Source organism: Oncorhynchus kisutch, linkage group LG3 (genome assembly GCF_002021735.2).
Source record: "Oncorhynchus kisutch isolate 150728-3 linkage group LG3, Okis_V2, whole genome shotgun sequence".
NCBI classification, from domain to species: Eukaryota; Metazoa; Chordata; class Actinopteri; order Salmoniformes; family Salmonidae; genus Oncorhynchus; species Oncorhynchus kisutch.
In genome coordinates, this window is record NC_034176.2 from 21,608,136 (window position 1) to 21,630,929 (window position 22,794).

General features: G+C 44.6%; 1 protein-coding gene across 1 annotated transcript in view; it reads right to left on the reverse strand.

Moving 5' to 3' along the window:
• LOC109873381 (voltage-dependent N-type calcium channel subunit alpha-1B-like) overlaps positions 1-22,794 on the reverse strand; it is a 92,225-nt gene that overhangs the window by 10,549 nt on the left and 58,882 nt on the right. The window contains exons 17-34 of the mRNA XM_031816346.1: positions 21,789-22,541; positions 21,393-21,586; positions 21,104-21,230; positions 19,750-19,879; positions 19,204-19,263; positions 16,613-16,719; positions 11,532-11,628; positions 11,231-11,391; positions 10,649-10,786; positions 9,165-9,366; positions 8,208-8,372; positions 7,864-7,974; positions 7,638-7,721; positions 6,562-6,567; positions 5,108-5,224; positions 3,350-3,415; positions 3,086-3,177; positions 2,315-2,465 (exon numbers count right to left, since the gene is read on the reverse strand). Coding sequence (XP_031672206.1) covers positions 2,315-2,465; positions 3,086-3,177; positions 3,350-3,415; positions 5,108-5,224; positions 6,562-6,567; positions 7,638-7,721; positions 7,864-7,974; positions 8,208-8,372; positions 9,165-9,366; positions 10,649-10,786; positions 11,231-11,391; positions 11,532-11,628; positions 16,613-16,719; positions 19,204-19,263; positions 19,750-19,879; positions 21,104-21,230; positions 21,393-21,586; positions 21,789-22,541 — 2,761 coding nt within the window. The remainder of the gene's footprint in view (positions 1-2,314; positions 2,466-3,085; positions 3,178-3,349; positions 3,416-5,107; positions 5,225-6,561; positions 6,568-7,637; positions 7,722-7,863; positions 7,975-8,207; positions 8,373-9,164; positions 9,367-10,648; positions 10,787-11,230; positions 11,392-11,531; positions 11,629-16,612; positions 16,720-19,203; positions 19,264-19,749; positions 19,880-21,103; positions 21,231-21,392; positions 21,587-21,788; positions 22,542-22,794) is intronic.

Consider the following 22,794-nt stretch of genomic DNA (forward strand, 5'->3'; position numbering starts at 1 on the left):
AGGTCAAATCAAATCATTTTTTTCTATTTAAATAGTTTTGCATAACATTAGGTAACTACTAATCCTACGTTTCAGACTTATTACCAGACTGCACATCAGTGGAGGCTGCTTAGGGAAGGACGGCTCATAATAATGGCTGGAACTGAGTAAATGGAAACCATGTGTTTGATGTAGATCATCGGATGGGGCCACAGTGTCTCCTGACCCCTCCTGTCTCAGCCTCCAGTATTTATGCTTCAGTAGTTTGTGTCGGAGGGCTAGGGTCAGTCTGTTATATCTGGAGTACTTCTCCTGTCTTATCCGGTGTCCTGTGTGAATTTAAGTTTGCTCTCTCTAATTCTCTCTTTCTCTCTTTCTATCTTTCTCTCTCTGTGAGGACCTGAGCCCTAGGACCATGCCTCAGGACTACCTGGCATGATGACTCCTTGCTGTCCCCAGTCCACCTGGCCGTGCTGCTGCTCCAGTTTCAACTGTTCTGCCTGCGGATATGGAACCCTGACCTGTTCATCAGACGTGCTACCTGTCCCAGACCTCCTTTTTTCAACTCTCTAGAGACAGCAGGATCAGTAGAGATACTCTTAATGATCAGCTATGAAAAGTCAACTGACATTTACTTCAGTTGGTGCTAAATACGGCTGCTAGAATCCTGACATTTTTATCCTATTACTCCAGTGCTAGCCTCTCTACACTGGCTTCCTGTCAAAGCAAGGGCTGATTTCAAGGTTTTACTGCTAACCTACAAAGCATTACATGGGCTTGCTCCTACCTATCTCTCTGATTTGGTCCTGCCGTACATACCTACACGTACGCTACGGTCACAAGATGCAGGCCTCCAAATTGTCCCTAGAATTTCTAAGCAAACAGCTGGAGGCAGGGCTTTCTCCTATAGAGCTCCATTTTTATGGAACGGTCTGCCTACCCATGTCAGAGACGCAAACTCGGTCTCAACCTTTAAGTCTTTACTGAAGACTCATCTCTTCAGTGGGTCATATGATTGAGTGTAGTCTGGCCCAGGAGTGGGAAGGTGAACGGAAAGGCTCTGGAGCAACGAACCGCCCTTGCTGTCTCTGCCTGGCCTGTTCCCCTCTTTCCACTGGGATTCTCTGCCTCTAACCCTATTACAGGGGCTGAGTCACTGGCTTACTGGGGCTCTCTCATGCCGTCCCTGGAAGGGGTGCGTCACCTGAGTGGGTTGATTCACTGATGTGGTCATCCTGTCTGGGTTGGTGCCCTCCCTTGGGTTGTGCCATGGCAGAGATCTTTGTGGGCTATACTCAGCCTTGTCTCAGGATGGTAAGTTGGTGGTTGAAGATATCCCTCTAGTGGTGTGGGGGCTGTGCTTTGGCAAAGTGGGTGGGGTTATATCCTTCCTGTTTGGCCCTGTCCGGGGGTGTCCTCGGATGGGGCCACAGTGTCTCCTGAACCCTCCTGTCTCAGCCTCCAGTATTTATGTTGCAGAGCCCTAGGACCATGCCCCAGGACTACCTGACATGATGACTCCTTGCTGTCCCCAGTCCACCTGGCCGTGCTGCTGCTCCAGTTTCAACTGTTCTGCCTTATTATTATTCGACCATGCTGGTCATTTATGAACATTTGAACATCTTGGCCATGTTCTGTTCAAATATCCACCTGGCACAGCCAGAAGAGGACTGGCCACCCCACATAGCCTGGTTCCTCTCTAGGTTTCTTCCTAGGTTTTGGCCTTTCTAGGGAGTTTTTCCTAGCCACCGTGCTTCTACACCTGCATTGCTTGCTGTTTGGGGTTTCAGGCTGGGTTTCTGTACAGCACTTTGAGATATCAGCTGATGTATGAAGGGCTATATAAATACATTTGATTTGATTTGATTTGATTTACTCCTGAGGTGCTGACTTGTTGCACCCTCGACAACTACTGTGATTATTATTATATGACCATGCTGGTCATTTATGAACATTTGAACATCTTGGCCATGTTCTGTTATAATCTCCACCCGACACAGCAAGAAGAGGACTGGCCACCCCTCATAGCCTGGTTCCTCTCTAGGTTTCTTCTTAGGTTTGGGCCTTTCTAGGGAATTTTTCCTAGCCACCGTGCTTCTACACCTACATCGCTTACTGTTTGGGGTTTTAGGCTGGGTTTCTGTACAGCACTTTGAGATATCAGCTGATGTAAGAAGGGCTATATAAATACATTTTATTTGAAATTTGATACCATTTCACGTCAGTCATTACCATGAGCAAGTCCTCCCCAATGAAGGTGCCACCAACCTCCTGTGCTGCACATCAACACAAATCTAACGGTTATGTGTGTATGTTGGATGACATCAGTACTAACCAGGAAAGAGCAGAGGAAGATGAAGGACACAAAGTAGAAGTAGGCAAAGTCACTGCCACACTCCTTCCCCAGGTTGCCTGACCTCTCATCACAGGCTCTGTGACTCAAACACGACAGCATGATCTCATGCCACGCCTCCCCTGTGGCACTCCTGGAGAACACAGGGGTGGACAGACAGACGGACAGACGGACAGAAATAGTGACATACAGCAACAACAAAAAAGTGATTTTATTTTGAGTCATTTGGAGATGTTCACAGTGTACTAAAACATGTTCCCAGTTCCTGTTCCAACTCTGGTGGAGGATCCTTCAGAGTAGCAACTCAAACTGCATGCTCACTCTGCTGCTTGCCAGAACAGGGAAGAGGCCAGAGCAGGGTGGCTGTTCAAATAATCTCTGTTTCCTGGAGTTAGTCGACTAATATAAACCTATCATCATAAACCTGATGATCTGGACTGTAGGGCCCTGAGGAAACGAAGGGATGGTGTGGCAGAGTGGGAGAGGAGGACACAAGACCACTTTCATTCCCAGGCAACGTTACCCAGAAGACCTGGGGGTGGAGCCTGGCACAGTACAGAGCACACAGCCCACTCTGCTGCATGCACCAATTACAAGAGAATATATAGAAACCCTGGCTTACAGTCACAAGAGGGAGAGGGAGAGGGAGAGGGAGAGGGAGAGGGAGAGGGAGAGGGAGAGGGAGAGGGAGAGGGGAGGAGATGAGAGAGGGAGAGAAACAGGGACAGGGTTATTTATTAATAATGTATATACCTGAACAGTAGCATGAGAGCCTGAAGAAAAGTGCGGAAGTTGTTGTGGTGAGTGATGGATGTGTCCTCGTTGAGCTCAATGTTTCCGAACACCTGGAAAAGTAAGGGATCGATTATACCCACAGATCATGACAGTAAATGCCTTACATTGCATAACAATTGTCTTATTCAATAAAAAACACAATTTCACACCATTAGTCTGTAGGCATGTATAATCAAATTATCTTGAGAGAACATTTAAGGAGATAATGGAAGCAGCACCCACCTGCATACCGATGATGGCATAGATGAAGAACAGCATTGCTATCAGAAGGCAAACATAGGGCAGGGCCTGGAAGTAGAGGATTTTTTAGGCTTGAGTGGGTGGGATCATTAGGCCCATGGCAGTGGGTGAGTGTCACACCCTGACCTTAGATAACTGTTTATTCTCTGTTGGTTGGGGCGTGATAGTGACTACGGTTGGTCATCTAGGTGATTAATGGTTTATGTTGGCCTGGTATGGTTCCCAATCAGAGACAGCTGTTTATCGTTGTCTCTGATTGGGGATCATATTTAGGCAGCCATTTCCTCATTGTGCTTTGTGGGATCTTGTCTACGGATAGTTGCCTGTAGCGTCACGTTTTGTTTGGCAGTTTGTTGTTTTTGTTCGGGGTTCATTTATTAAAGGATAATGTACGCCTACGACGCTGCACCTTGGTCTCCTTCTAACGACGGACGTGACAGAAGATCCCACCAACAACAGACCAAGCAGCGTGCCCGGGAGATAATGGCATCCTGGTCTTTGGAGGAGATTAGGGAGAGAACATCCTGGACTTGGGACAACATAACAGCAGGAGAGAAGAGCCTGCCATGGAGGCAGGCGGAAGCAGCGAAGGAGGGACAGCGACGAAGTTGGGGAGGTAGGCCACAGAAACCCCAATATTTTTTTGGGGGGGGCACATGGTGCAGTCGGCGGAGCCGAGGAGTGAACCAGAGCCAGTCTGGGAGAAGGAGAATTTGGAGGAGAGAGAAATGGGAAAATTGTTGAGTTGGTGGAGGATGAGTTGGTGGAGGATTTTAGAATAAAGGAACGTGTAGTCAGTTTGGTGCCACCTGAGTCAGCTCCCCGTACTCGTCCTGAGAAGTGGATTAAAGTTCGGTACCTTTGATGCCGGCATTACGCACCAGGTCTCCAGTACATCTCCACAGCCCGGTACGTCCTGTGCCTGCTCCTCGCACTCTCCCTCAAGTGCGTGTCCCCAGTCAGGTCCGCCCTGTTCCTGCTCCTCGCACTCGCCCTGAGGTGCGTATCATCAGCCCGGTGCCACCTGTACCGGTCCCACGCATCAGGTCTCCAGTGTGCCTCCACAGTCCAGTACGTCCTGTGCCTCCTCCCCGCACTCGCCCTGAGGTGCGTGTCATCAGCCCGGTGCCACCTGTACCGGTCCCACGCATCAGGCCTCCAGTACGCCTCCACAGTCCAGAGCTTCTGGCAACAGTTCCCAGTCCAGAGCTTCCGGCAACAGTTCCCAGTCCAGAGCTTCCGGCAACAGTTCCCAGTCCATAGCTTCCGGCAACAGTTCCCAGTCCAGAGCTTCCGGCGACAGTTCCCAGTCCAGAGCTTCTGGCGACAGTTCCCACCCTAGAGCTGCCATGGAGGAAGACGTCGTATCAGCGAGCGGAGTGGGTACTTCGCCCCGCACCGGAGCCGCCCCCCCGACGGTAGATGCCCATCCTGACCCTCCCCTATTGAGTCAGGTTTTGCGGTCGGTGTCCGCATCTTTGGAGGGGGGGGGTTCTGTCACGCCCTGACCATAGAGAGCTGTGTATTCTCTGTTAGTTGGGGCGTGATAGTGACTAGAGTGGGTCATCTAGGTGATTAATGGTTTATGTTTTGTTCGTTGAGTTTCGATTTATTAAACTATCTGGAACTCTACGCACGCTGCGCCTTGGTCCAATCATTATAACGATCGTGACAGTGAGGTGTGTATGTGTGTGTGTATGTGTGTCTGTGTGTGCAGGTGTTTGTGTGTGTGTGTATCACCTTAAAGGACTGGACGAAGGTCCACAGCAGGATACGGATGGTGTAGCCTTGCCTCAGTAGTTTGATGAGACGAGCTGCTCTGAACAGCCTCAGAAAACTCAGGTTCAAAAGCCGGTCCTGTGGGGCCGGGTGACAAAAACCTTACAGCCCATTCACTGGAGGCATTCAAAACATGACCCCAGATCACTACATAACGACAATAATGCAGATTAAATAACATGATTGTATTGGGTTGGTCTAGTTTCAATTTGCTGAAGGAGGCCAAACAATTCAGCCACACAGATCTGTACACACAGTGCTGTAGATATAGTAAAGACTGGAAGGAGAAAAAGTAATGGGACAGGAGGGGTAGTCATTCACCCCGTGGTGGAAAAAGTAATGGGACAGCAGGAGTAGTCATTCACCCCGTGGTGGAAAAAGTAATGGGACAGGAGGGGTAGTCATTCACCCCATGGTGGAAAAAGTAATGGGACAGGAGGGGTAGTCATTCACTCCGTGGTGGAAAAAGTAATGGGACAGGAGGGGTAGTCATTCACCCCGTGGTGGAAAAAGTAATGGGACAGGAGGGGTAGTCATTCACTCTGTGGTGGAAAAAGTAATGGGACAGGAAGGGTAGTCATTCACCCTGTGGTGGAAAAAGTAATGGGACAGGAGGGGTAGTCATTCACCCCGTGGTGAAAAAAGTAATGGGACAGGAGGGGTTGTCATTCACCCCGTGGTGGAAAAAGTAATGGGACAGGAGGGGTAGTCATTCACCCCGTGGTGGAAAAAGTAATGGACAGGAAGGGTAGTCATTCACCCCGTGGTGGAAAAAGTAATGGGACAGGAGGGGTTGTCATTCACCACGTGGTGGAAAAAGTAATGGGACAGGAGGGGTTGTCATTCACCCCGTGGTGGATACTTGAGTAAAAGTAAAGATACCTTCATAGAAAATGACTCAATTAAAAGAGAAAGTCACCCAGTAAAATACTACTTGAGTAAAAGTCTAAAAGTATTTGGTTTAAATATACTTAAGTATAAAAAGTAAATGTAATTGCTCAAATATACTTAAGTATTGAAAGTAAAAGTATAATATTGTCCCTATATTAAGCAAACCAGACGGCCACATTGTCTAGTTTTCTAAATTTACGGATAGCCAGGGGAACACTCCAACACTCAGACATAATTTATAAACGATGCATAAGTGTTTCGTGAGTCCACCAGATCAGAGGCAATAGCGATGACCAGGGATGTTCTCTTGATAAGTGCATGAATTTGTCGAATCTTCCTGTCCTGCTAAGCATTCAAAATGTAACGAGTACTTTTGGGTGTCAGGATAAATGTATAGAGTAAAAAGTACATAATTTTCTTTAGGAATGTAGTAAAAGTGGTCAAAAATATAAATAGTAAAGTACAGATACCCCCAAAAACTACTTCTGTAGTACTTGAAAGTATTTTTACACCACTGCACTCACCGTTGTCTATAAGAGCAGTTGTTTAGCCATAGCAGATGGTGGGCACATCAGTGAAGACATTCAACAAGAGGACAATGCAGAAAGGGCGACAGGGAGAGGGAGAGAAAGAAAGACAGAGAGAGAGAGAAACAAAGAAAAGAGAGAAACATAGAAACAGTAATGACAAAGCCTGTAAGCTCAAAACACACACTTAAATCAGTCAGAGCATTGGACAATGATACAGATACTGTAGGATACTGGACAGATAAAGATATTGTATCACTACAGTAGGAGAACATTCAAAAGTACTACAGGGACTGACAGAAACATGTTGAAGGATTCACATAGATTTGCTCATAATATGACTAGGAGATGATAATGATACACACAAATCCCATTCCCTGTTGCACTCAGCTGAACTGCTTCACATTCTCACTCAGAGCCCATATCAGGCATCAGTGAAGAATCAATAACGTGAACATGTAGCTCTGTTCACAAACTCTTTATCTCCTTCTCTCCCCCTCTGGGCCTGAGCTAAGCCATCTTTGCTGAGACGGCTATTCAGCACATCAGGGTTGAGCCTGTGTACAGGTCAAGCCGACTCTGTTTACACAAACTGTCTATACAGCCTTATGTCTCTGCATGTCACTAAACTATCAATACTTTGCCTTATTAACCTTTTACTGCAGTGGGATAAATCAGGGCCACACAGAGTGTTTCTTGCTCGTCTTAAACAAATCTACTTTGAAACAAAAGTATACAACCTCACACAAATGGTTACGAGCTTAAAAATAAGACACTATGGCAGATATAGAGTTGAAATGTATCTAATTTTGGTTTGCATCCAAATATAATACTTTATATACACCACAGACGACAAAAATGTAAAAAAACCGTTTGACACCAGATTTTCGGTGTTTGAAAAATACATGTTTATTATTTATGAAATTCAGAAAAATATTAATAACATTCCACCCATGAGGCCACAAGAGGGCGATTTGGTCATTTGACAGCAGGAAAGGGCTACCATGTATTGTAATGTATATAGAGGAAGGTGGAAGAAGCACATTGTGTGCTCTGCTGATTTCTTAGCTTACATTGATTTCTGTGACCACGATGTCAGTTATACTTCCCAGCACGGTCACAAAGTCAAACACGTTCCAGGCATCCTTCAGGTAGTTCTGGAACGAGAAGGGATTGAATATCACTCACAAACTCAAGGCATGCAGTGCACCTTCAAATCATCATCACCTTCAAATCATTGATAACCTTCGCCATATTGATAGCATGCAGATAAAGAGGAAGGAGGACAGTAAAACCCACCAGTGGTCCGAAGGCGATGATCTTCAGAATACACTCCAGAGAGAAGAGGGCAGTGAAGACGATGTTGAAGTGCTTCAACATGGCCTCGTAGAAGTCTGGAGCTCCATGGAACTGGTGCAGGGTGAGAGAGAGTGTGAGAGAGAGAGCGAGAGAGAGAGAGTGTGTGTGAAAGAGAGAGAGGGAGAGAACGAGGAACTTAATAAGCAGATAGCTAATATACCTCCTAAAACATCAACACTGTGTGAATAGGAGTTTTTCCTGACCACTCGATCAGACAAGGAAAATCTCCAGGCCATAGTTATATCCTACTGTATTTTTTTGTGACTGCGATGGACTGTACCAACCTTCATCATGAGCACCACGGTGTTCAGGGCAATCATGATCATAATGGCGTACTCAAACGGGGGTGACACCACAAACTTCCACATCCGGTACTGGAAGGACTGCACGTTCTCTGGCATGTAACGCGTCAGTGGCTTGGCGTTGATGGCGAAGTCAATGCAGGCCCTCTGAAAAGAACGAGACGGAAATGACATGCGTCCGATGTTCCCTTTCAAATTCACCATCCATTTCCTCATCATCATGACCATCAGCACCAATCACCAGTTATCAATCCATCAGTCTTTCAACCATTACCTTCATCAGGACCACTGAATCTGTGTCATCAACTCAGACGGAAATACTGTGAAGAAAACAACTCATATCTTACGAGACAGCAAGCAGAGAGTCCTGATTCTATCAGAGCCATGTGCAGAGGAGATGTCTGAATCCAGAGGATGGATACATGGCTAGTTCCTCCTGGCTGTACTCTGGCTCCAGTTAGCCGAGTCAGGTTAGGTTAACACAGGGAGACGTATCTGTTGTGTTAGTTCAGAATAGGGACAGAGGGAGATACTGTATATCTATCTGTGGTTGCCTAATGGGGTCCTGGTAGACATGAGGAAGGGGGATAGGGGATGACTCGCTGGGTGGGGCTCCAGAATGAATCGTGGACTTGTCACACTGGCGCTCACCAAGTAGGCTGTACTGCATCTGTTGCTACTGCAGGATCCACTGCAGCCTCACCGACTCAACACGCACAACTGAACCCAGCATAAAAAACAGCAGCAGCAGTGAGAGAAAGACTGTACCTGCACTGAGTACTCAGCATTATATAAGGGTGGTAACATCTACAGAGCATCGTGAGCTTTGCACTGCACAGGGCACTGATGACCAACACGTCACAAATGAAGAAAGTATACTTGGAAGAAATACGAATTGTTATTGCTTTGCTTCAAAGTGAGTTATCGCCTGTGCTGTACCTCGTTTTTCTCCAGGCTGCACTCTGACATGGCCTTGTCCCCTTGCTCCTGGAAGGTAATGATGATCAAGGCCACAAAGATGTTGACGAAGAAGAAGGGAAAGACCACGAAGTAGACCACGTAGAAGATGGAGATCTCTATACGGTAGCCTGGACTGGGACCCTGGTCCTCAAAGGTAGCGTCCACAGAGTGCTTCAGAACACTGGAGAGGAACACAGGAACCATGCTGTCAATATATGGAACCACCCACAACAACAGTCAGCATTGGTTAAACTGCTACCAAGTTTCCTACAGTAACTACAATATGACTAAAACCTAACTGGAAACGATTCAACTATTTAAAGTTCAATATCTAAAATTAGGGACATAGGCAATTGAAATCCTTTGTTAAAATGTAATAGGCATGTGATTAATGTTCACCGTTGCTGATACAAAGGTTCATTTTCATCTGCCGTGTTAAGATGGTCCTTACAGTAAAAGTCCAGCTGAGTGAGAGAGAGAGACTGGCCACTAACCCTAGTCCTCCAGGTCATGAGGACTGAGTCTTATTTAATGGACTTCATTTTGACGTTTCATAAATCACTGGATTGTTTAATAACATAGCTAATTCAATGATTTCATTGAGGAGGACAGAGGAGCTGGAATAAGAAGGAGAATTATGGACAGGCTGGAAATTGCACAGAAGGCACTCTGGTGTGCTGACCCGACAAGCTGGCACACTTTGAATTTAGATATTGATAGGTTTCTGGTTTGCTCAGATAAATTATTCATTTTCTTTGATGCTCTGAATCTAAATGTTATTTAGCCTATTTCTCTTCTTTGCCAGGATCAGACATACTGTAAGTGGTGGACAATCTATTCCTAGTATTGCCTGAATGTGTCTCTTACCAAATGAATCCTGTTGTGAATGGAGTTTGGCCATTTCAATTATGTAAATTATGAAATCAAATAAGCATGTTTTTTTTCCAATAATCTTGTTGATTGATGACCACCCAAGAGCATTGTGCATGACTACAACAGAATAATCATATTTCTACCTTAGAACAATCCTTGCTGCTTTATTCTGGGCAGTCTGCAGCCTCCTAATCTCACTTGCGGATGCATTTCCTCAACCACAGAACAGTAGTTAATCTGACTCCCAATTAATCATTGGGTTGTTTGCTTAAGAATCTTTCATGGTAAATATTTTGCATGCAGTTTTAATTATGTTCTTATATAGATGAGTTATTTGAGACAATTACAGAGACTACCACAGCACATTCTCAGAACATATCCCCAGGGCAGGCTTATTCACAGTCTACTGTTCTAATGTCAGTCTGTCGGTCAGTCTGTCTGTGTATCTGCCTGAGAGCTACAGCCTATTCTCAGAACATATCCCCAGGCTCGTTCACCCATTCTACTACCGGTCTGTCTGAGAGCAACCAGTCCACCAGAGACCTTAACTTTACAGAGCAACTCAAAAGGAACCTGGAAAGTGGACTTACTCGGGCCAGCCCTCTCCGGTGGACACAGTGAAGAGAGTGAGGAAGGCCCACAGCACGTTGTCATAGTGGAACTCATACTTCTTCCACACCCGAGGCTGGGCGGCCACCTCATCCTTATCGTAGTCCAGGAAATTACCTCTGTTTAGGGGAGAGAGAGAGAGAAACAGGGGGAGGGGAGAGGGAGAACAACTTACTGCACACATGAACACATACACAAATATAAATACTCAGATACTATTTTGATTATAGACTGACAAAACACCATGTCCCTGTGAAAAATCAATAGGATCCTCAAACAAAAACACATAATTACTGCAATCATTTTCAAAGCAGCACTGGGCTGTGCTTCTCTCTATTGGGGAAGATACAGTAATTGTACACTGGCATAGTGGCATTCAAAGCTGCAAGCCAGAGCCAGGCAGGGCTGTACCACCACAGCTGCCTTGGAGGGGGAGCCCTCCCCTGAGCTGATACCGTTATACATGGTTTGCTCTATCGGACTGTTGGGCCCAGTGCCTTGGTGCCAACGATGTTCATACTGTATGCCTTCTCCTGTTTCATTTCATAATGCTGTAGAACTACCTGCAGTCCTTCTCCAGTGCCTTGGACTCATCGGAGCAGTAGAAGAACTTCCCCTTGAACAGTTGCACAGCGATGACAGCGAAGATGAACATGAAGAGCATGTAGACAATGAGGATGTTGAAGACGTTCTTCAGGGAGTTGACCACACAGTCAAACACAGCCTGAGAGAGGACACACACACACACAAACACACACACACAGAAACATGGGTTTGGATTAGATACTGTACACACTGATGATTATGTTCTGACAACAGCAATGAATACGTGTGACTGTAGAGCAGTGTAAGTCCATACTGTACCTTCAGCTTTGGCAGGCGCTTGATGGTCTTGAGGGGCCGTAAGACTCGCAGAACTCTGAGGGACTTGATGGTGCTGATGTCCTTTCCTTTGGACCCTCTACACAAGAAAAACACTAAGTTAGACAACACACTCAACTGCTAAACCCTGTGAGAAGATAGTTGGGTACAGAAACTGCTCAAACAACAATTGCATTACAAAAGAGGCAAACCACATGTGACATAAATCAGTAGCTTGTTGATAAATCACTGTTGGTTTTAAATGTTTCATGAATTGTAAGGTTTCGACTAATAAACAAAGTGTTTGAAGAGGTCTTGACCAAACGTGACAGGAAATATTTAGTAGGAGAACGGCTGGTACTATCCTCCCATCTCCCACTACTTTAAATACATTGTATTCTATACAAGACATTCAGAATGATTTGTGGTCGAAAGATACAAGGCATAATATATGGGTATAAACATGTTTGTCAAAGCTATAGATGCCCTTAGGATGGTAAATTGTCTGTGACAACCAAGCACCCAGCCCCAACTGAGAATGGATTAGTAATCTCACATAGGATCATGCCTCTCCAAATCATTCAGATAGGCATCGCATGTAATCCTGGATTACATGAGAAAATTAGACACTTTCTGGATTTATAGCATGCCGATAAATACACCTTCTCCAAAGATTATATCTCAACACATATTTCTCCATGCAAATAATACCAGACAACAAATCAAGTAAATACCAGCTATAGACTGTGCATCAGATTTCTGCAGAATAACCGCTAACCAGTGATACAAAAGAAACAGTGATGTTTATTTTTAAAGGAACCAATGCTGTTTCATACACACATCCTCGCTAAGTCGTTAAGCTGGGATGGTGAGACAGACAGGCGACTGAGGGAAAAGAGGAAAGGATGTAAATGAGTATGTAGAGTATTAAGACTGATGGGGAAATACAGGAGCAAGTGATTTAATAGACTTTCTCAGACACAGTGGGTGGAAGAACAGAAAATCTTCTGAACCGACGTCAAGAATTCTGAGCAGAATCCCATTAACACTCCGCGTACATTAAAGTTCCCTACAGACTCAGAAAAGCTCTTGCTGAATCAGCACCTTGGGGAGCTGTGGGAATAGCAATATAAATGCCTCACAATGCAGGCATCTCCAAACGAAATACAATGAAGTGATAGAACATATTGCATGTTATCTAAAATTATGGTGCAAAATCATGTCCCAATGTATTGTACAGTACACAAAATGGCAATGATTTAAGGTAAAGCATCGCATTTGTGAAACAATGAGGGATTTCAATGACCCCAATAAACAGTCAACAACACATAAATAACCAGACATGATCAGTATGTGATACTTCACATCAATAAATGTCAACTTCTACATCATAACACAGGGTAAAATGTTCCACACCCATGTCACTTCATCTCATCACTGTCTTTCTAAATTTGGAGAGATTACTCTTAAATACCACGTGAATTCATCTGTTGTTAAAGTCAGTCCTACACAGCAGTCACTGTCCGTAACCTGTGTTTCTCACCAACAGCAGTCACTGTCCGTAACCTGTGTTTCTCACCAACAGCAGTCACTGTCCGTAACCTGTGTTTCTCACCAACAGCAGTCACTGTCCGTAACCTGTGTTTCTCACCAACAGCAGTCACTTTCCGTAACCTGTGTTTCTCACCAACAGCAGTCACTGTCCGTAACCTGTGTTTCTCACCAACAGCAGTCACTGGCCGTAACCTGTGTTTCTCACCAACAGCAGTCACTGTCCGTAACCTGTGTTTCTCACCAACTGATAACGAGAGACTTGCAAAAACACTTCGTCCTCTAATGACTAACATGCACCAACAATACAGTCCAGGAGGAGGAAAGCAACAAATCTGCCAACACACCACATCTTCCCCTTCCCTACCCTGCCTCCTCTCTGTCTGCCGGCAGCTGGAATCGCACACACACACACACACACACACACACACACACACACACACACACACACACACACACACACACACACACACACACACACACACACACACACACACACACACACACACCACACACACACCACACACAAACAGACAGATCACTTCCCATTCAACTGTGAATAAAAGCCATCCTGTAACTCTCGTATTCCCAACATAGCATGGTCATGTAATATGATGGTGTGGTTCCTCCCTCCCAGAGGCTCTGTTATAGCTCTACTCTACCACAGCAGCATGCAACGTTCATGCTCTGATGCACATTAGTCCAGCATGCTTTCACAGTAAATAGAGCCCGTGGTTTGAGATCACACAACACCCACACATGACAAACCACCCATGACATTCTGATAGCTTTCAAAGAACGTCTGATCAGTTTGTAGAAAAACACGTGCGACTTGGGAGGTTCATTGGAAGCGTTTGGAGTTTTCTGCAGGGTCTGGATGGTGGCAGCTATGAGAGAAGCTGGCTAAATATTTAATGAATGAAGACATCATTATCAGGTACAGGTGGCTGGTCTGTAGCATACTTCATCTCCCTGGAAGGAGAACCAAAACTGTCAGCCAAAATAACCATCATGTTCTGTCTCAGCACCAGCTATTTTTACCACTACTCTAATGGTAGTCTTAGATTCTCCCTCTGTCCCTGTGAAACCAGACTGTACTATGTTTTAATGTGTGCACTGATAGGGCCCTGCTTGGTGGGTCACCTAGAGAAAATAGTTAACAGAATAAGCATGAATGTGTGTTTACATTAGCTGAGAATTTTTGACTTGGGCATAAAAGAGTGAAAATAAATACTAAGAGTCTACATAATGATTATAATTGCAAGTATAGCCAGTGTTGATGCTGGAATTTAGGCCAAGCATCAATTATGAACACGTTTTACTTGAGTCTCCAGTTACAGTCAGATTGGAGAGAGGTTTATATTGAAAGCTATCAGAGTGAGATGGCAAAGGCTCCTTGTCTGTAAAGGAAACCCTTTACTCATACAGGTTTAGAGATGTGATCCTGGTCTAAGCAGAAGAAAGAGGGGTAGAGGGGAGAGGGGGGTCCCCACCTGGGCACACCTTGTGGCGGTCTGATGGGGAAAACAGCGAAAAACACAAAGTACAGAGCACAATTATGGCGACTTCCAACATAAAGAAAATATGAATATGTTTGCATAAACAGGTACAATCTAAAAAATACAATATTATGAAGGGAGATGGGCCTATGATATATCAAACAGATGTTTCTTGTTTGCTGTAGTACTCATTTGTCAGTAACAGACAGTTGAATGCTGTTGTGGAAGTGAAAGGATCTGATCCAACTAGAAAAGGCCCTATGCCACATAGCATTTTAGGCCATAATGACACTTCATCAAGGATAATTGGGTTGAATAATGGCTTTCATTGTTCAAGGCAATGTTCATAAAACAGACACAAATCAAGTTGTATTTGCCAAGAAGACACTCCTGCCACTTGTTTGGGTTGCACAAATAACAGTTTGTTTCTTCTGTACGATCAGGCATACAGTATCTAATGGACAAAGGGCACCTGACAGATGAGGAATGTCTGAAGGAAGACAGAACAATGCCATGTTGTTGAGAGATTTAAGGAAGCAACTTCCCCTAAAACACATCCTGCAACATCTCCTGAGCGGCGTTCGAGGCAGCTAGCTCCACAGCTTGTAGCAGCAGGATGGATGTCAAGAGGTGCATCCAACACAACGACAGCTGCAGATCACTGAGCCAGGCAGTTAGCACCGTGAGTCCCCTGACAGTGTACAGTAGTGGGTGACACATGGCCGTGGCGGTACGGTTCACTCACAATGAGGCAGTGGATCACATGGAGAATGAGGTCCGAGACATGCAGGGAGAATAATGTCCATCCATCAACACGGCCGGCTGTCTGTCAGAGTGGCTAGGGGAGGGTGTTGTAAACAAACACACGAGTGGGAATGGAGGCTGGAACTGTCTGGTCACAGTAAGCAGTCACCAATTTAGATACCTTGATGACACCAGTTTTGAAGACACTGTAAAGTTCCATGCAGAGAAAATGGCTTTCTTTCTTACTACCTTGTATTAGTAGTCACTGCTTAACTATGTGTGTTTTGTAATGAAAGCATGAGCTGCTATAGAGTAGAAGGATCATTCTCATCACAGCAACAGATGTATTTGTCTAGTGCAGTCCAAGTGAAAATGTAGTCATGATAGGAGACAAGGAGAATGAACACTGAGGTGACATGCCCCCTGTAGCAGAGAGGAACATGGACACCACAGATGATCTATGGTCAAGCAGATGAATGTGAGAGAAGACAAGTGGATTATGAAAAGATGAACAGCAGAGAAAGAGAGATGATTGTGTCCCAATGATTGAGCATAGACCCTGCTACCGCTCATACACAGAGACAGGCAAGATGAGAGAGAGCGAGTGTGAGAGGGAGAGAGAGAAAGAGAGTGAAAACATTACCCCATGAAGCTCCTTCAAGAGATCCAAGCCACAAGGAAACAGAAGAGTAACTTTGAGTCAATAGCACACAAAACATATGTACACACACACACACACACCATGAAATATGGCATTTTGTGGAGGTGAATTTAACACAATTACAACCCCTACTACTGCAAAACACACCAACCGGTTGCTCTATCAGCATATAAACGACTAGGACATTAGGTATTCCTATTCTCCAATTGTGTTTTTATGGAACTAATGGTAAGTTCAGTCAATACCTCAGGCAGCAGCAACATTAGCAAGCATACAGGAGTAAACAAAGTGTTTCAACTGAATGGCCCTATTCTCATAACAAAAACAGTTGGACTGAGCCAATAATGAATACAATATTGCAGCAGTAAGAGGTAACAGACATCATTATTCAAGAGTACATATTCTACAGTATTGCAAGGAATTGCATGATAAGGAATTTCTCTGATGGGAAATTACAGACTAATTATAGTGTATGTAAAAATGCATGCACAGCATGTCTACATATTTTACAACCAGTGTCTGGGAAAGTGCAATGAATCAGTTCTTTGGTCAAATTTGACATGTGCAATTCTTCTTCTTTTTTTAAATGGGGGTGATTATGAATGTTAGTAAGAAAATATTAAACTTACGAAAATGCAAATGCCACCAGTGCTCCACTGACCACAATGAAGTCCAGAATGTTCCAGAGATCTCTGAAGTAAGAACCAGGATGGAGAAGAAGGCCCAGGTCAACCATCTGGACCAATCAGAGAGCAGGGTTAGATGCTACAGTACACTGAGTGTGGCAGAACCTCCCATAGTCCTACACCAAATGTATTAAATTAAAGCTCCCATGCAGTCTTTGTCATTTTCTTTTTAAATCATAACTGTATGTCTAATACATCACTGTGTGTGTTAGTTTGAATGAAAATAACTCCAAAATAGATATTTTATCATATATTTCCCTGAACCTCTTTGTCCGTTGAAATGCTCAGTCTGATCATGTGGGCTTCAGGAAAGAAATTTGAAGATATTTACATACACAGCTCTGACTGGCTCATAGGATAGTCTAGAATCCACTCCCTTGCCCAGATGAACAGTCATTGGTCTATTATAATCAGATCACATTTTGACATCATGATGTGGGCTAAAAGTTCCGTCCCACCTGAACAGGCTGAAATTCCAGGCATAACAAAAAGAAAGGGCATTCCCATCATTTTCACAATTCCAGAGTGTTATTTTGACCTCCTTGAGTGGAAATATAATTGAACAAATGAGAAAATCATGTTTTTAACTGCACTGCCCTTTTCATCAACCAGTTGACATGGTGCCCTAGTAGCAGCCTAAGCACAGATTTCCTTTAAATTTGCACATATTTCATTTCTTTTTTGTGTGTTTCAAATATATATATATTTTTTTAATTATAATTTGTTGATAACATCACATTTTTATTGCTTATATCTGGAGTTTTTGAGCCATGGATTTGCAAGTAGACTGACTGGTTAACACTTTTTGGCTTGGCTAGCTAGTGTCATGACTCTCCTGTGAGGGTCCAAAGATCAGGTTTTCAATTAATCAACTTCTATCAGACCCCTCTCACCCGCAGAGGAGAGGAGAGATTGATGTGGGGGTTTTGTGACACCTCACGCCCGGTCATAAATTGTATGCAGCAGAGGACTCTCTTGGCTAATTAGTATCAACCAAAGGAATGTCTTTGTCCGCCAGCCCAAAACTCTAATGTCCAAAAGATTCACTTTGGAACAATATTTCTAACATCCGAATGTGGGAAATGGTTAGATGTAAAAAAACTAATGTCATATTGTGTGAACCAAATACTGTATCTAAGGAAGGAAACCCCCTTTAGCTGTCACGTTTTCATCCAACCTGATGTGAATAGAATATGAAGAATGATTAAACTATTTTTGTTAAGATAAGAATGTGATTTTGGTTTTCTAATGAGATAATGGTTTTTGATGTCCTTTGCACATTAAGTAGCCATGCCCCAAGTGAAGTCAGATAAGCCCTTTTCGACCAGAGTGCTGAGGACTGGCGGTTTGTGTGCAAGGTATATGATTAATGTGAAGACAGTCCTAGAATGTATCCACAATAAATTTCCCTTTTTCTCTCGCTCTCTACTTTCCCCACCCCCTTCTCCATCTCTGTGTAATAAGCCGGTGTATCTTGTCAGTCGCCTAGGGACCTTTGTCTCATGTAAGTGTGTATGTGTATTCTGTGTTATTATTTAGTTAGCTAGAAAATAAATAATTCAAATCAATTTGTGCAGATCCAATAAGGTTACAACTGTTCAGAATGAGACTGATATGAGGTAATGATTAATAAGTTACTTATCAATATATAACTTATCTATCTTCTCGAGTTTAATTCGGGAGATGGTAACTCGTTAAACAACTTCTTCTGTTGTTGCTTACATCATTCATTTAATTGAGTTACAATTCAACATAGTTAGTGGATTAAATAAAAAACAGCCATTAGATTAATGAAAGTAAAGTCACAACACTAGCTAAAAAAAAATCATCTGGACATCTGTTTCACCTGGCTGCGAATTCCAGATCTTTTGAGAACATCATTTGAGGAGTCGCCTGAAGCATGAGAGGAGTGGGAGACAGAGGAATACAGCCGTGCTAAGGCCACAGGCTCATAGTGAGGACAACTGGCTACTATTCTGAACTTTGTGTGGTGAGCTTTCTGGCGCCCAAAGCTGCTGAGACATCACCTAAGTAGATGCTACACAGAGTGGAAGAGGAGAAGTCCAGAGGCTATAGGACTCCGGCTGGTTCCCAGACTTGCCCTCTACAAGATCATCAGCAGACTCCATCACCATCGTCTACCTTCCCCTGTCCAGCTCCCTTCACTCAAGCAATGAACTGACCCTCTCCATCTTTGGATGTTAAAGACTTGGCCTCTATTGGTTGACCTGTCATGATATATTGCTTCTTTGTTTTTTTGCTCTTGAAGCACTTTGAGATTCTATGAAAAGTGCTATAGAAAAGTAATACATTATTATTATTAAAGGGCTCTCACTTAGTAATGCATTTAATTAAACATGGGATGTGGCATGAGGCCAATACAACTATAGAAGTAACTGAGTGAAAAACAAAGAAATCAATCCTAGTCTAACATAGTGGAAGACTAAGACAGCTGCCAAAAGTATCTGATAACATGTCATTTTTGTTCAGTCATTTAGCATGTAGTAAACATCACATGCTACCCAAGCTCTTACCTTAATCACCATCTCAAATGTGAAAACTCCCGTAAAGACGTAGTCCAGATACTTGAGCACCTGAACAGGAGAGTGAGTGCATTAGTAATTAAAAAAACACAGATAAGAGGCCATGCAAAATGAATTATTCCTCCAGCTCATTTGAACAGCTGTCTGGTCCTCTCCTTGCTTACAGATCGATTTGGAAGAACTTTGTTGTCACACCTGTCATTATTTTTCTGACTGAGTCATCAGAGATGTCATGACAGTGTAAATATAAATCAGGGATGGGCAACTGGCAGCCCGCAGATCAATTTCCCCAAAATGTTGTGTATCAGCAGTTTTTATCTCGGTATGTCAGTCACTGACAGTCACTCAATTAGCACTTGTCAGCAAAAGGGCCCGCTCTGACTGCACCTCAGATTTTTTGTGGCCCCCACCCCCATCAAAGTTGTCCATCCCTCTGGTGTACATGTAGATGTACGGACTATGGCTGCCAGATTGAGGGGACGTGTGTGTGTCTGGCATGACTGCCTGTGTGTGGTGTGTGTGTGTGTGCAGACTCACATTGTTGCGTGGAGCGTTGGCCTGGACAGGGTCCTCAGCAGCCAATGCAATGCTACTCATAGATATCACTACCAGGATACACATCTCAAAGTACCGCAGGCTCACAATGTAATGACACAGACGCCGCACCCTGGAAAAGACGGAGAGAAAGAGAGAGAGAAATATATACACAGCTAACCTGCGAGACATCATCTAATGTAAACACTGTTCCTAGTAATGGCTGGCTGCATATAGACAGGCTATCACAGTGGCTGGGCGCATATAGACAGTGTCATAACTCTCCTGTGAAGATCTGAAGGATCAGGTTGTAGTGGGTCCGCTCTACAGCGCCCTCTCTTTCTCACAGAGGGAGGGTGGAGGGGGCCACTTTATGGCAGTCGTAAAATACGATGATCTCTGGTGGACAAACCAGAGGCTTCCTGTAGACTGACTATCCAGCAGACGGACCGGCGATCGCAGAGAGGGACAGCCAAAAATTGTACAATTTATTTTCGAATGAGCGGTTGTTCATGTTCAAAGTATTAGCAATTGCTATGAGTGTAGTTATCCTCTCTGAGTTTCCCGCTCTTGAGTGTCCCCACCCCCTTTCATTGTCTACCAAGCCGTCATATCGGCTTAGCCCACTAGGGACTTTTCTATCAAGTCAGTAACCAATGTATGACCTATTTGTGTGTGTGTTTATGTAATTCTGTGATTGATTAAGTTAGTTAGTAAATAACTAATTAAGCCAATTTGTATATTGCTGACTCATTATCTAGGCTAGGTTTCGAGCAGATAGCCAAGGGTTTGAGACATTCAGAATATGACTGATGAGGTAATAATCCATTAATGCGTGAATGTAATCGATAAGACATGAAAATATCAGAATAGTTATATTCGGGAAATTGAAACTCTATAAACAACATATTCCCGTGGTGCCCTGACTTCCTAGTTAATTAAAGTTACATGATTAGTTTAAATTGCGTAATTAAATTACACATAGAGAATTGATTTGATAATATACAGTGATGATATGATGACATATGAATGATAGTGAATGATAGTCAACACTATAACAAAAGGCTAACACAATGGCTGGCTGCATATAGACAGGCTATCACAGTTTGCTGTTAATTGATCGTAGGTTTATGCAAAGGTTTACAGGAAATCTACAAAGATGGACATTTGAGTGAGTGTGTGGATTTAAAGGAAAGTGCTAGTCAATTGCCTTTAAGATATGCACTATAATGTTAACAGGAGTTAAAAGTGGGACCATGTGACAATGTTCTCATGGATGGCAGAGTGCGTGTGGTTTGAATGGTATGAGTTGTGTAGCATATAGTATAGAGCTGCCCATGCCACGTGACCCACTCACATGTTGGTCTGGCCAAACACAAACATGGAGCTGTAGGGGAGGATGGGTCTGGGTCCGGTCCGAGTCAACGCCTCCAGGGTCTTCTTCTCCTTGTTCATAGGTATGGTCTCACAGTCTATACTGTTCACTGGGACACATATACAAAGCTTTAGATACACCTCAGCAACACAGGACACTGAACTAACAGTACTAGAGTGAAAATAGATTTACGAAACTGACTGGGGATGAGTGTTGGGGTTAAGGTTGGTCCTGACTGGGGATGAGTGTTAGGGTTATTGTTGGTACTGACTGGGGATAAGGGTGGTCTCCCCAGGCGGGGCGGTGATGGTGACAGGGGGGATGTGGATGGCCGTCCGTCCTGTCCGTCTGACATTCCTATGGTTGTCTGAGTCCTCAGGTATCTCTGTGCCCCACCTCTGATCTCCAGGGTCCTGCTGGGTGCTAGTGGCCATGGAGTCGCCCTCAGATTCCACATATCTGTCCCTGGGAAACAGAGGAAATGACCATAGAGCAAAACTCATTGATCTCTGGTACTAAGTAGACATCTGTTCCTCTAAAATAACATTATGGGATATCATCATTGCAAAATGATATGCCATGTAGATTTGCAGTAGTTAACCAATATAGTCATGCAGAAGTCATCTGGAGACGTAAGAGAGAGAGCCAGGGACTGAGACAATCTTACCTGTGGCCCTTCCCCCTCTCCCTCTCACTGTGCTCCTCTCCCTCCAGTGTGGACTTGCCCCTGTAACTGTGGGTCTTCTGTCTCCTCCTCTCCCCATTGGCCCCGTTCTCTCCCCTGGAGCATATCTCTCCCGAGCGGCCATCTTTGTGGCGTGACCTGCGCTCATCCTTGCGTCCGCTGTTGACAGTGCCATTACCCTCTCTGGCCTGTCTGTGGGAGTGGTGGTGGCGGTGCTCTCTCTCTCCCGTCCCAGTTCCCCCTCCACCTCCCTCGTCCACTGAGGTCTGGTGGTGGTGCCTCCTGCCACCCTCACGGCTGTGCGACCGCTCACTCTTCCCCTCCTTGCACCGAGTCCCGTTGGGGTCCTTGCTGCGACTGTGATGGACATGGTGCCTACCCTCTTTGCCTGAATCTCCAATGTCATTGGCCTTGTCGATGGGTCTCTCCCTGTCCCGGTGGCGCCTACGTGGCTGGGGGCCGGCTGGGTCCCCAGGGTTATCTGTCTCCTCAGGGGTCCAGGGCTTGAGGTAGCCCATGGGGCCGGGGCCATCGTGGGGCTCCACGACCAGGGGCCGGTCCAGGTGGGTCTTCATGTCAGGGCGGATGTGCAGGGCGGAGGACATGCGTAGCCTCTCCTCAGGGTCCAGCTCGCTGTACAGGGCCTCACTGCTGGCCCGCAGGTTGTGTCTCCTCAGCTGAGTGGTGCGCTGCTCCCACACTGACATCATCTTCAGAGACTTCTGCTGCTCCATACTGCAGGTGGACAGACAGAGCAGAGGGACAGGGTAGTTCCCCTTTAATAGGGTACACTGAAAAACTCTCCTTTACTGCGTGAGTTACATGTATTTTATGTATTTGAAGAGAAGGATAAAAACAGAATTATGGAATACATCACATATCAGAAGACATAAAACTCCTGCATGCTGAATTATATACAGCATGCAAGTACAATGGAGGTTTCCTCACAGCAAAACAGTCTGTTCCCACTCCATTACCACAGGTAAAA